This window comes from Choristoneura fumiferana, chromosome 12, assembly GCF_025370935.1.
Source record: "Choristoneura fumiferana chromosome 12, NRCan_CFum_1, whole genome shotgun sequence".
Classification (NCBI taxonomy): Eukaryota; Metazoa; Arthropoda; class Insecta; order Lepidoptera; family Tortricidae; genus Choristoneura; species Choristoneura fumiferana.
Window position 1 is genome coordinate 9374725 of NC_133483.1, and position 13335 is coordinate 9388059.

The following is a 13335-nucleotide window of genomic DNA, read 5'->3' on the forward strand; positions in this document are numbered from 1 at the left end:
GCAGTTAAATTAACTGATGCAAATTGATGTGCGTCAAACGCATTGCGTTTAACGCAGCGTTTACCGCATAAAACAACCGAACACTTTATTGCAATGTAATTAAGACGTAATGTCATCAATATCATATAAAAAAATCGGTCAAGTGCGAGTCGGACTCGTACATGAAGGGTTCCGTAAACAGTTCAGTAAAAGTTTGTTTGTTTTAAAACTTTTTGCCCCTGGTTACCAATGTACTCGTCAAGACGAATTAAACGAGTCCAAGGTAGAGTCCAAGCTCGATGCAGTCATGTCGTTTATCACAGAGTTCCTAAAGTCACCCGCTAGCTTTATTAACAAATCAACTCCATTTCATAATAATAAATATAGCATTGTCATCGGATTTATACATGCGTGTAAAATTTCAGCTCAATTGGTTGACGATATCCATTTCAAATTTGAGTTCAAAGAATCCACCCAAGCAAACATAGGTACATTACATTGCAAATAAATACAATGCTTGTAATAAGTTTTGTTATTAATACAAGCTTTTTGCCGAATGTACTTGCATTGTCATCTAAACCACATATCTGTACCAAATTTTAAGTCGGTACTATTAACTATTGAGGAGTTCCCCTGCAGAGACGATCCTGGCAGGACCACCAAGATGTCACTACCAGATTATTGTATTGTCACCAAATTTACATAAGTATGCCAAATTTCAAGTCGATCGGACCACTGGAAGTGGGTCAAATTTAGCTTCCAAGATTTGACCCAACCAAACAATATAAATAAATAAATAAAAAAACAGGGCAAGCTAAAGAAAAGCTTATAAAAATATCGCCGAAAAGTAAGCACTTGTGCAAGTGTTTCCAATAAAAAAAACAATTTGAATTTTCGTCCACTTTGGTTCTTGCTGATACCATTTCCCGAGCCGCGCGTGGCTAAAAAAAAATGTGGCACCAGCGCGGTCCATTCGCGAAAAATTCGGCGAACTTCGTATGTTGTGTAAAATAAGAAGAAGCTTGACTAGTGTGAATAAATTTTAAACTGTATTATAAAGCTTGTAAATAGTGTTAAATACTTAGTATGATTTTTTTAGTGTAAAAACAATAGGTAAACATAGTGATTAGTGAAGGTGTGAATTTGGCGAGTGCTTTATCAAAGTTGGCTTCATTGAGGTTTGTGGTTCATAAATTGCTTCATTACAAAAACGAATAAACCACACAATCAGACAATCACTATATTATTATTTTCAAAGCTTTTATAAAATAAAAATCGCAAACTTAAAAGTAAACATATTCAAATTACATAGTTTGCAGGTGGTAGGACTTTGTGCAAGGTCTGCCCGGATTACTACCACCATCTTGCTCGCTAATCCTGCCGTGAAACAGCAGTTCTTGCACTGTTGTGTTTCGGCATGGAGAGTAAGACAGCCGGTGAAATTACTGGCACTTGAGGTATCCCATCTTAGGCCTCTAGGCTGGCAACGCATCTGCAATACCCCTGGTGTTGCAGATGTTTATGGGCGGTGGTGATATCTTATCATCAGGAGACCCACTTGCTCGTTCTCCATTCAGTCGAATAAAAAAACATAGGGGCTGTCATCTTGATCGCCTAGCAACGGCTTACAACGCCTAGCAACCAAAAAACGCTAAAAAAAAACAAGTTTCTTGTATGACAACCCCCTTTAATTTGTAACTTTATTTTATTTTTAGTATTTGTTGTTATAGCGGCCACAGTAATATAATTTTCTCAAAAATGTCCGTAAAAGTTGACATTATTCTTTACATATCAGAAGGTGAAGTGCATAGTTTATGGTCAGCGAAAAATTAAAAAGTTAAAAAGATTGCAGGCGCGCTAGCTCGACAACAAGGAATTAGCGCGCCTGCAATCAGTCACATTTTTTTTTTAAACTTAAAAAGGCCATGGAAATGTTGGCACAAGTCGTATACAGCCAAGTCTAATGGCTGGTATCAGATATTTTGTTAGAACTCCGGACTTTTTCTATTGGGTCTGAAATAGCTTGTGGTGTTTTCGGTGGAAAAATACACCTGCAGTTTATTTTTAATGAAAAAAGGCGGGAAAGCATAAGAAAAATGTTGGAATAAAATTAAATTTTATAATATATTTTGAGAAAAAGTTTATTCTATTTCAGAATTATTCACCATTTTTGAGAAAAGCTTTATATTAGTCTCGGCTGGAATAGCAATTGCTGGCTTCGTATTAGTTAAACGGACTCGCAAGCTCGTCCGTTTAATACTCATACTCAGCCAGCAATTGCCTACTTCCAGGCCACGACAATAATCTACTATATAATCTGTGAAAATATCAAGTGCCTAACTTTTACGGCTTAAGAGATAGAGCCCTGTGACAGACGGACGGACAGACAGACAGACACAGACAGACAGACAGCGGAGTCTCAGTAATAGGGTCCCGTTGGCACCCTTTCGGTACGGAACCCTAGAAATAGCAAACCCACTTCCCCTATGCTGGTGGTTACCGACTATTTTATGACGGAGTAAGTAATTAATTGAATCAGCAAACCAAAAGGCGAAGTCAGTGTGCAAAGCGATGACCTTGGATTGCGAACCAGAGCAGAACCAAATCAGTTCAATTTAATGATCTTCAGGAATGTAGTAACGTTTGTATTTAAAACTTTTAAAAATAGCTGAAAACCTCCATGACATTACAAAGTGCAGGAAAGTTATTTAATTTTATAATTAGTAAAAAAGTGACCGACCAGTCTTTACTTTAAAGAGTACAGACTGGACTGGAAAGAGGAACTAAACCGTAACGAACGGTACACGTAAGTATTTATAATAATATGGCTGTTCAATAGTAGGTAACTGATCAACATTGTAAAACGTTGTTTTTTACTGAAGCCAATAACTAATTATCCATAATCATCAAGTTCACTGCCACTTATCGACACCTAAGTATTTACCATTATGGTTACATATTTGAATATCGAAAAATTAAAATACCTACGGTTAAAATGTCATCATCATCATCCCAGCCTATATACGTCCCACTGCAGGGTAGAGGCCTCCTCTCAGAACAAGAGGGCTTGGGCCATGGTTCCCACGCGGGCCCAGTGCGGATTGGGAACTTCACACGCACCATTGAATTGCTTCGCAGGTTAGTGCAGGTTTCCTCACGATGTTTTCCTTCACCGCAAAGCTCGTGGTAAATTTCAAATGTATTTCCGCACATGAATTTCGAAAAACTCAGAGGTGCGAGCCGGGGTTTGAACCCACGACCCTCTGCTTGAGAGGCGATAGGTCAAACCACTAGGCCACCACGGCTTACAATTATTTTAATCAATCGACATTTCAATCTTAGACATTTTGACCATGGGTATAACAAGTTCTGATATTGTGATACAATCGATATTTTAATTTTCGATATTTTGAACATCGACATTTTACCCGTAGGTATTTTAACTTTCGATATTCAAATATGTAACATCGACATAAAATCACTACGCGCTTTTACAAGGTTTAGTATTTTGCTGTAACAAATAAAAACTGATGCTTAAAACCCGGACATTGCTGGTTCATCATTGTATTCTTGATTGAAGCAAGAACCATCTCCCTATTTTTTATCCCATAAATACCACGTATAGGATCGGTTTTTCCTCGAAAATACCTTTGCGGTGACCAGAAGTTAACAAACTACTTTGAACTTTGAACATGAAACTACCGTGAGACTCGCTCATATTAAATGATACTGTAACGGATAACTCACGTCTTTAGCTCGACATGTTTCGGGCTAATTCGTAGCCCTTCTTCATAGGAGCACGCGACTCGGCGGCTGCCGCAACACGCGCACAACGTGTCACCGCTTTGCTCGCGTGACTGCCCGACAAAACAAACACCGACGCACAACTACCCTTTCATCGCGTGCTCCTATGAAGAAGGGCTAGGAATAAGCCCGAAAAATGTCGAGCTATACTCGATTTAAGACGTGAGTTATCCGTTACCGTTACAATATCATATAAAAAACTAATTAATGATAGGTATACTTAATTACCTTTGCTTAAGTTAGTAAGTACCTAGGTAACGAGTGATCGAATTGATTTTGGTTGAACGAATCATCGTGCTGTTCGCTTAAGACTGTTTTTCTTTGGCAACTTCCAACAAAAACATCGTATAAGTAGGTGCATCTTCCTTTCTGTCGTCTATTTTTTTGGATAATTATAATTCAGTGATATCGATTTTAATGAAAATTTGTACCTGCTTTACGTCTATGGGAGGAACCCTAAAAAAAGTTTATTTTGAATATGGGTTCCTCTTTTGCCACTTTGACTACGGAACCCTAAAAAACAAAGTAACAAAGAATCCCGCTACCTGGTACTTTTAAAAGAAAATCTTACGCAGCTTGATATTATTGGTATTTATTTACTTATTAGATTAGGTACCTACTTTATTACCATCTTATTATGCGCGTTCCATGAACGCCATTGCTGGTCTATACTCGTACCTACGTGATAAGGTCCTGCATATGAATTAGTTAGACCGTGAACCGAGGCTTTATTGTCTAACGTCACTTCTTACTGTCAGACGGTATAGAATGAGGGTAGAAAGAGATGGCGAGCGTTTTCTGTTCATTGCGTGTGCCACGTAACCACTGTGCGGCAAGCATCTCGGCTGCACTATTATATAAACAGAAAACACACTCTGCTGCACGCCCCGCTGCCCGCTATTATAAGTATTCAGTATGCAGCCTTATTTATAATTTGAAATAAGGCACAGAACAAAAGTATTTTTTTTTAGACTAACCCGTCGCGCGACCAACTACTTTTTTGGGTAATTTTGGACTAGTACCCTATGTTAAAGAATGATCGAAACTAGTAACAAAAATTTACTAATCACGAGTACTTAGATACGCGCCACTGTGGCCACGCAGGGCGTTCGACGGGCTGAAAGCAGGGCTTCCCACTCAGCTACCCGCTAGCGTCTAGTTTGCGACCTTTGACGCCAAATTCTTTTATTTATTTATAAAGGGAAACAAACAACAAAAAAATAATACACATGAATATTTAAATTCGGATAACACAAAAGCCAAAACAGTTCTCACTAATGAATTAGCATCATTATGGTTGCTCAGAAAAGACTGATATGGCTGTTCTGAATGGCCTCTCCACATTCGTGCGCGATTCACGGCGTGAAATTGCGGCGTGGACCACGGCACGAATAACGGCAAAACTGCACTCGCACGCATCAAACCTTGTGTATTTCGAAATTTGAAAATTGAACATCGTATCGTATCGGCCCGCTTACCTCCATACAATACAATTAGCGTGAGCGGGATGGCAAGAAACAAAGTTCAAACTGTGAACTTTTAAGTACAAGGCCTTGTTTGCTGTGCGAATCCTTTGTTGAGGGCAAAAACCGACAGCAAACGGTGATCGAGGTGTGTAGGTTAGGTATGAGACGCGAAACAGCGAAAAATGTGTGGATTGAGTCCATAAATGCGCAGCGCCTATCGCACGTGAATATGGAGAAGCCAAAAAGCTATCATCTTTTCCCGAACCTATAGAAACACTTGGCAGGATGGAAATTTTCGACGAATATTGAGGAACAAGAAGCTGTGACTGAATTCATATTTCGATCACCTTGAAGATTCATTTTTTTTACAAGGAATAATGAAGTCAGAAGCAAGGTGGCAAAAGTGTATCGTTTTGAAGACTATGTACTATGTAAAGATTTTTTTTTTATAAAAACTCAAGTCTTTATTTTAAACGTTAGGAAAACTTTTCAATTCACCGGAAGTGTTTCCATACGAATTGCCGGAGAATCGAAATCGATTCTGAACGTTCTTTATTAATTATTATGGGTGCAGAATAATTGGTCATCCTCACGTCTATTATTCGGGAGACGTTAGCGCAATAGGTTACAGTAAAATAATACACAACAATAATGATGACATCAGTTAAGTAATGTGTAAATCTATAGACACACTTGAGTATCACTAAGGTAAATATTGTATAATTATTTAGTTGACTAAGCAAACGAGGATTAGACGCCCATCAAACATCATTGGATTTTGGCTTCCTTGCAAAAATAGTGCGTGCGCGTCATTAGCAATGTTTTTTTTTAATCTAACTGCTCAAAGAAAGGAGTACCTACGTTTATTATTTTTAAATGGATAATTAAGTACTACGCGTGGAATGGTATTCGATCGTTCAACCTCGAATTCCATAAAAATACTCGTAAGAAAGTTTACCTGATTCCACTATGATATGATCCATAGATGAAAAAATTCATAATTTTTAGAATTTGAATTCCTCAGCGCGTATTTAATTTCACAGCTTGTTGATCCAGTGTAGAAGGTCAGGTGTGTTTATGAAATTTTGAGAACATATTACTTATTATGTATCTTGCAAGCCCCAATTATATTATATGTGTGAGCCAAATTAGACACGTTTAAGTGAAATAGTTTTTGAGTTATGAGGGGGTCAAAAGTGCTCCAAATGGTTCGGGTAAAATTACACACAGTGCTGCTTCGCCATTTCTGTTAGCTTGAACTTGGCTTCCGCGTGTCTATGTAAATATTATTGGAATTAGCGGGAAGAAGAATAACAAACACAATAAAGGATACACATAAACGAAATACACGTAAATCTTAATGCTAAACAATGGTTCGCAAGCATGATTACGACTTCTTGTAGTTGGCTAAAATGTACAAAACTAATTTATTGAATCAGGCGTTACAAAACTATTCTCAATTCATATTTGTTTTTCTTTTAATTCACAGACACACAAAATCTAAGCGGTTCAAGTTGCTGTCTCAGTCACACATTCAACAAAAGAACAGCTACTTAGTTCAAGTGTATATTGTGCCACGAGAGTTGAGGTCAATGTTGCACCTTTATCTCTAGACTTTGGTTTGAAGCAGCTTAGCTTAATTAGGTAGGTACGCGAAAAAAAAAACAAAAAATAAGCTTAATTTATGTACCGTGTTTGTATGAGTGTAATGTATATTTTACTTTAAAAATAAAGAAACAAATACTTGACTAGTTTCATGTAAAATCGAATTAGTCCGTCGCTTAGATTATCAGAAAATATTGGACACGTATATTATTTTCGATCATACATATAATAATTATAATTATTACTTATTATTTTTAAATTAGATTACAATTTGACAATGTAATTTTGTTTTTGGCTGACATGATGAAGCAACTCAGATAATTATGATAGAACTTCACGTAAGGTAAGTTCGTTTAACCATTAATTGTAATTTGCTACTATCATACATTATAATTTTTTGTATACAATTTGACGATTCTTTTGTGATACCTGACATGTATTTATAATCTATTTTATTAAAGCAATAAATAAGTCTAATCTAATCTATTTTTTTATCAATTAAACAACAGTTAGGCAAGGTTTCAAGTAACTTCACAGCGTGCGCCACTTTTTAAAAACTTTGAAGCGCTTGAACTTTGTTATTTTTTTTTGTTACATTGACAATTGAAATCATGTCCAAAATTTTCTGATTATTTTACTGATGGACTAAATAGAACTATGTAAAACAATAACTTTGGTCACCTGCGACCTTATGATAGCTACGTTTATGCAAGATATGCGTGTTCATGCAGTTCCTCCACCTCCACATTGTAAGAACTCCGTGGTAAGAACACACACCAATCACACAAGCCCATCTATCACATACACCACCACTGTCACCACACTATACACTGACGCGTTTTAAACTCAGCCAGAGCTCATCTTCATAGCAATAATAATAATAATAGTGAGAAAAACCAATCCTTCGAAAATAATAATAATAATAAATTTATTTCAGCCCAAGCAATACAACCGTACTTCATGCTACCAGATGTAAGACTAACAAACGTTTGAATTTGTCACTTTAACTCCCTAAATACCCACCTATACTTTTTCACAAACAAAACTACCCACAAAAATTTTATAAATTTTAATCGTTATATAAAACTATCTTGAAATTTTATTTATTTACTATTAAGGCGTGTTTTATTAATCCTAACTGTTATTGCTGAAATTAGACTCAAGCCGTAGTAAGGGAGAATATATTAAATTTACTTGTTCATTAATAATAGAGACCCCATACTGTTGTACTTTATTATTTGCCTGCATTCCAGAGCATCGAGGCCAAACCCCTTGCCGCAATAATGTAACATTTCATAAAAAAATTTTTTTTGCAAAACATTTGTTAGAATCAAATCATTTTTTATTAGGCTTACTCAATTACATTAATGCGGCAAAGGGTTTCGTCTCGATGCTCTGGAATGTGAAAAAAGTGAAGTATCACTTCTACTTACCACTGTTTCGTTCCATAAATCGCTTATAAGAGTCGATTATTGACACGTTGAACTGAGGATTCGTCATTCCTGTAATAAAAAAAATAATACATATAAAAAAACCAGCCAAGTGCGAGTCGGACGAAACCCTAAATACCAAAAATGAAGGATACTATTTCTATTTAAAAATGTTGGCATCCCTTTTTTCTCTAAAGGAAGGATTGATCCCTTGCAGAATTGCTTTATTGTCCGTCTTCCATACAAATTTCTATAACCGAAAGTTGTATTGTATTTCCGGTACTTCTAGTTGTCCTAGAAACTTAAAATTTGGTGTAAAAGTAGTTGTCACCAAAATAAGGAAAGTTACAAAATCTTATTTTTGATCTTGTCAGTAACCAATCTAAAAACTCAACACTCAACTGGGTAAATTATGCCTGTCTACAAATTTGTACTAAACACTCGGTGCGCAAGCCTGACTTGTAGGTACTTGGCCGTTTTTTATTTAATTTATAATACTGCACCTAATTTAAAGGGTACCAAAAGCTTACAAATCTTAATAATGATTTCATAGGTCACCTTAATATTATTGGCACTGGCATAATAAAAAAATATATGCCCACCTATATTCCTACGATCTCTTTAAAAATTACTTACTCAAACTTTTGGTGAGAAACAATGTCACTCCTAACCAAATTCTAAAATGATACTAATCATATATTTTGAAAGTACCGAATATGATGAATAACGATAATGGAATATTAATGTACTTAATTTCCAGGTGCATAATTATTCTTTTTGAAGTATGCAGTTAATTGTTAATCAATAAAAGTTAGAGTCTAACTAAGTCTAACGGAAATTTATTCAACGTTTAACTGTTAAACGATTAATAAATTTTTGAAAAATGTATCACAAATGAATGTTGCCATAAATGCCACCTTCTTAAGAAAAATTGATAATATATAGTTATTTTTCCACCTTAATTAGAATACTTGATAAATATTTAATTGAATTTAGTAAAAAGTACTTAAGTATTTAAGAGTGGAACTTTCTAAAATTAATTTAAAAACTACCGAATATAGAGACAATTTATAAAAAAAAAGTTATATTTCCATAGAATATTAACATGACGCTGCTGGCAAAAGACCAGAAATAAAACGTAGGGGAGAGTGGGCTAAAAGTGAAAGAGGTAAGTAAATAAGTTGTTTTAATAATAATAATAATACATTTTTATTTCAGATAATTTTTACAATCATCTATATAAGTATTTTGGTGTGTTTTAATAATAATAATTATGATCGCGATAAAATACAGAGTAATTCGCATGATGTTTGTCGTGAAAGGAAACAACGCTAGGTCATTTCAGTTCAGAAGCAATTAGGTACAATGTAGTTGCTTCTAATATGTGTACTATTAAAAAAAGAAAAGAAACCTCACATAATAATATACTTTGACCTTTGATCATTTGTCGACTGTTGGAAGTACACAAAAATAATCACATGTCATATTTTGATGAACTACAATTCACTTTTAGATTGTGTAAACTGTGATTTAATTAATGAAGTATATGTTCATTTTAGAAACGATGGGATAACTATTCTCGTGCCTATCAGGGTTTTGGTAGGAAATCAATCTGTTTAACGATACTCAAAACCAAATTTCTAGCCAGAAAAATTAAATTATTATTCACATTGTTTTCAAATCTTAATTTTGTATTTTATGAAAACGACGCTTTTATCCACGCTCTCCCCTATATGACACTTTAACGAGACTGATGTCTTAATAGATACCTACCTTATTTTAAGACTTTTTATGCCATTTATTATAGCGCCAGTAAGATTCCCAGTGACTTGACTTGCACCACTCTGTGAGACAGTTTCTACATTCTTAACACGAACGCATGATTATCGGAAAATGTGATTAGTATATCAAACAATACGCTATTTTCACACGAATACAGAGTTGCCATAGTACTTTAAAGACATATCAGTTATACTTGCAAGCAATATCTTTCTTAACAATACATTATTACTAAGGCTACAGTTAGACATTGGTTCAAGAATGAAGAAAGATACGTGGAAAAGCGCGCTCATTACTTTTTGCGGCGACAGGTGGGTATTTTAGCAATATGGTGGGCATTGGTAATTGATATAGCATTCCAAATCAGGTAAGAGCACAATGAGCAATTTTGTGTGATTAACTGATCAGGTAGTGTGACATTTCGACATATTATAAACTGCAATTATACAATGCTTGGATTATTGAATTTACGGTTCGGTTCGGGCATAATTAATACATTTTACGCAAAGTAAAGTAATGCAAATAAGTACCTATATTCGAATTCAATGGAATTAAGCAATCTGGTAAACAAATGTGGTCTGACATTGACACTTGACTGTCGACTGGCTGACTGACTGACTGATTGACGTTGGCTCTAGTGATGTGAATGCTCTTTAAGATACTTCAATCAACAGTAAATATTATTTTTTTTTCATATTTCATTATATAATTAATTATTATTTGTATGTTTATAGTTATGATGATAAAATAGTAGCGAAATGAAAATACACGTTTATTTATATATAACCGCCTTATTTTTTTTAAATAAATAGTTTCTGTCCAATGGGGCAGAGTCAGGATGGCGGGTGTAAGGTGACCCAGGGCTATTGTATCTGAGCCATCTGATGGCGTCGTGGGATTGGCGTTCTTCTCGGCCATTTTAAGTTGTGTTCGCCAGAAGACTGTCTTCACAAAACACACATGAACATGGCGAGCATGGCGTCGTAAGGACGCCATTAGACGGCTCAGATACAATAGCTACAATACCCCGGGTTACCACTATAAATATAAAAATACAACTATACAAAAAAAAACCTCAAAATTTGCGTATTTTTTGCGTGCGTGCGTGTGTGTATGTATGTGTGTTACTCCTTCACACTAGACGGACTTTGATGAAATTTGGTATGTAGATCTACAGCTATCTATAGCTGAACATGGAATAACACATAGGCTACTTTTTATCCCGATATTCCCACGAGATTGGGATAAAACCTCGAAATAACAACCGCTAGAGTCATGAAATTTGGCATGGTTGTTTTTAATATAATGTCAATGAAAACCACGATGTCTTTTTTGGGAATTCACATGGGAATTTTTATTTGTCACTTCTACACGCTAGAATGGCTGGACGGATTTGGATTAAATTTGGTAAGTATGTAGATAGGCTGGACATTTGGAATAACACTATGAGAGTAGACATAGGGAAGTGATTACAAATGATTTTTTGGTCCAAAAATGGACTCCACAGTAAATATGATATTAGTAAATAGAATAAAATATATGAAAAATAGAAATCAACATAATTATGTACTATAATACCATATTTTATCGTCCGATTGGAAACCAATATAAGCCTTCAGTACCTAAATCACTTAACAAAATTAATTAGTATCTACGAATAAAATAATAGGTATGAATAATTTTAAGAGTACGACCTGAGCCAATAAAATTCCCCAATTTGCAGAGCCAGCCATAATTATTGGTAGGTAAGGTTGGTTCAATCAAATAATTAATTTTGTAGATACAGCACTAAATTTTCAGAGACTAGACAGACTAACAAATTTTCTTCTTCCAATTAGTTCTATAAAATAAACATATCTACACAATTATTTAACGATACAATGGTTCTTAAAAACAGTGTAGGTTCATTGAGATGTGAATGTGATCGGGATTGGCGTTCAAATAACTACGGAGTAATCGTGAAAAATTGCTTTGTTTACACCATTGTTTAATTTCATTGAATTCTATTTTCTGTTTGAACTTAGAGTACGTTATAAATGTTGCCATGATGAACTCAAAAGTTAACTGGAAGAGATTCCTTCGAGGATAGGTCAACCTTTGTACCTTGTACTTTTTTGTTTGTAACCTGTATTTTATTTTCGTACAATAAAGAGTTTTACTATACTACTACTAAGTAGTAAAAAAAACCAACAGGAAAACGAAGAAATTATAATTACTATTCTCACAATAAGTCTTATAAAAAATCATTTAATCGAAATAGAAAAAATAGCAGTTTACATTAAAAAAGGAACAATAATTTAAAAACATAAGAAAATAATATTCAGCCACATGCTTCGTCAAATTAATAAAAATAAATAAGTCTTATTGTCTGAGTTTAGTGGAATTAAAACGGGATTGTTATATATTCACACTAGCTGTTGCTAGCGACTCCGTCCGCGTAGTATTCGCTATCCTATAAATATATCCCGAATAAACGGATCGTAGTATTCTTTGTATAGAAACTCATATAAGTGCGTCCACCTGTCCGCATCGTAAGCATCGCACATTTCTATACAAAGCAACAAATCCGATACGTCCGAAGCGTACGATGCGGATAAGTGGACGCCTACCTTAAGTAAGTGGATCTGACTTCTAAAGCTGATCCAAGACTACCAATCGCCTATCACTCGAACGACCTTGAATGCCACGTCGAGGTCGAGGAGATTTTAGGTGCGACGCTCATTACCCCCTGTTTTGGCAGTCGGTTATGAGTCGAATGTCACTGACACGTAACGGTTATGACATTGACACTTTGTAATAGATTAGTGTGTTTATGAACGTGTAAAATAGTATCACGATTCTTGTACTTATTTGAAGATGTAATTAACTTATACTGACTTTTAAATGAAGGGATTGATTATTTAAGAAATGAATAGGTATATGTGAGTTGAATAGCCTCTTCGTAGCTGGTGAACTCAGTGTTTAAAATGTGTTTCGTAATTTCTTATTTACCGCCCTTAAGACACAATACAAGCTTATTAAATAATTACAACCGTGATGGCTTGGGACGGAGATGTGTTAGATAATTTACAATTGCTAAGTGTATTAAGTATGTGTAAACATCCTGCCTTATGTATAGCCGTAGCCTACATGTAGGTAAGTACTAGTAATCATTTGCATAAATATATTATATGCCTACTTTTAGGTACCAGCAGCGTAAGGAAGTATTTCCACCAGAGACGTGCAAAGCTGCGAAGCTTGGATACATCCAATATTTAGGATCGTTTTGTCAT

At 35.1% G+C, this 13335-nt stretch overlaps 1 protein-coding gene across 2 annotated transcripts in view; it reads right to left on the reverse strand.

Annotated features, from left to right (window-relative positions):
* Window positions 1-13335, reverse strand: part of LOC141433255 (very long chain fatty acid elongase AAEL008004-like) — a 40780-nt gene that overhangs the window by 12880 nt on the left and 14565 nt on the right. Inside the window, exons 1-2 of one of the 2 annotated variants that reach the window (XM_074095217.1) lie at window positions 8921-8941; window positions 8288-8356 (exon numbers count right to left, since the gene is read on the reverse strand). In XM_074095217.1, the coding sequence (XP_073951318.1) occupies window positions 8288-8354 (67 nt within the window). In that variant the 5' untranslated portion in view covers window positions 8355-8356; window positions 8921-8941. Of the gene's footprint in view, window positions 1-8287; window positions 8357-8920; window positions 8942-13335 lie in introns of those variants that run through there. The other variant, XM_074095216.1, reaches the window with a different exon arrangement.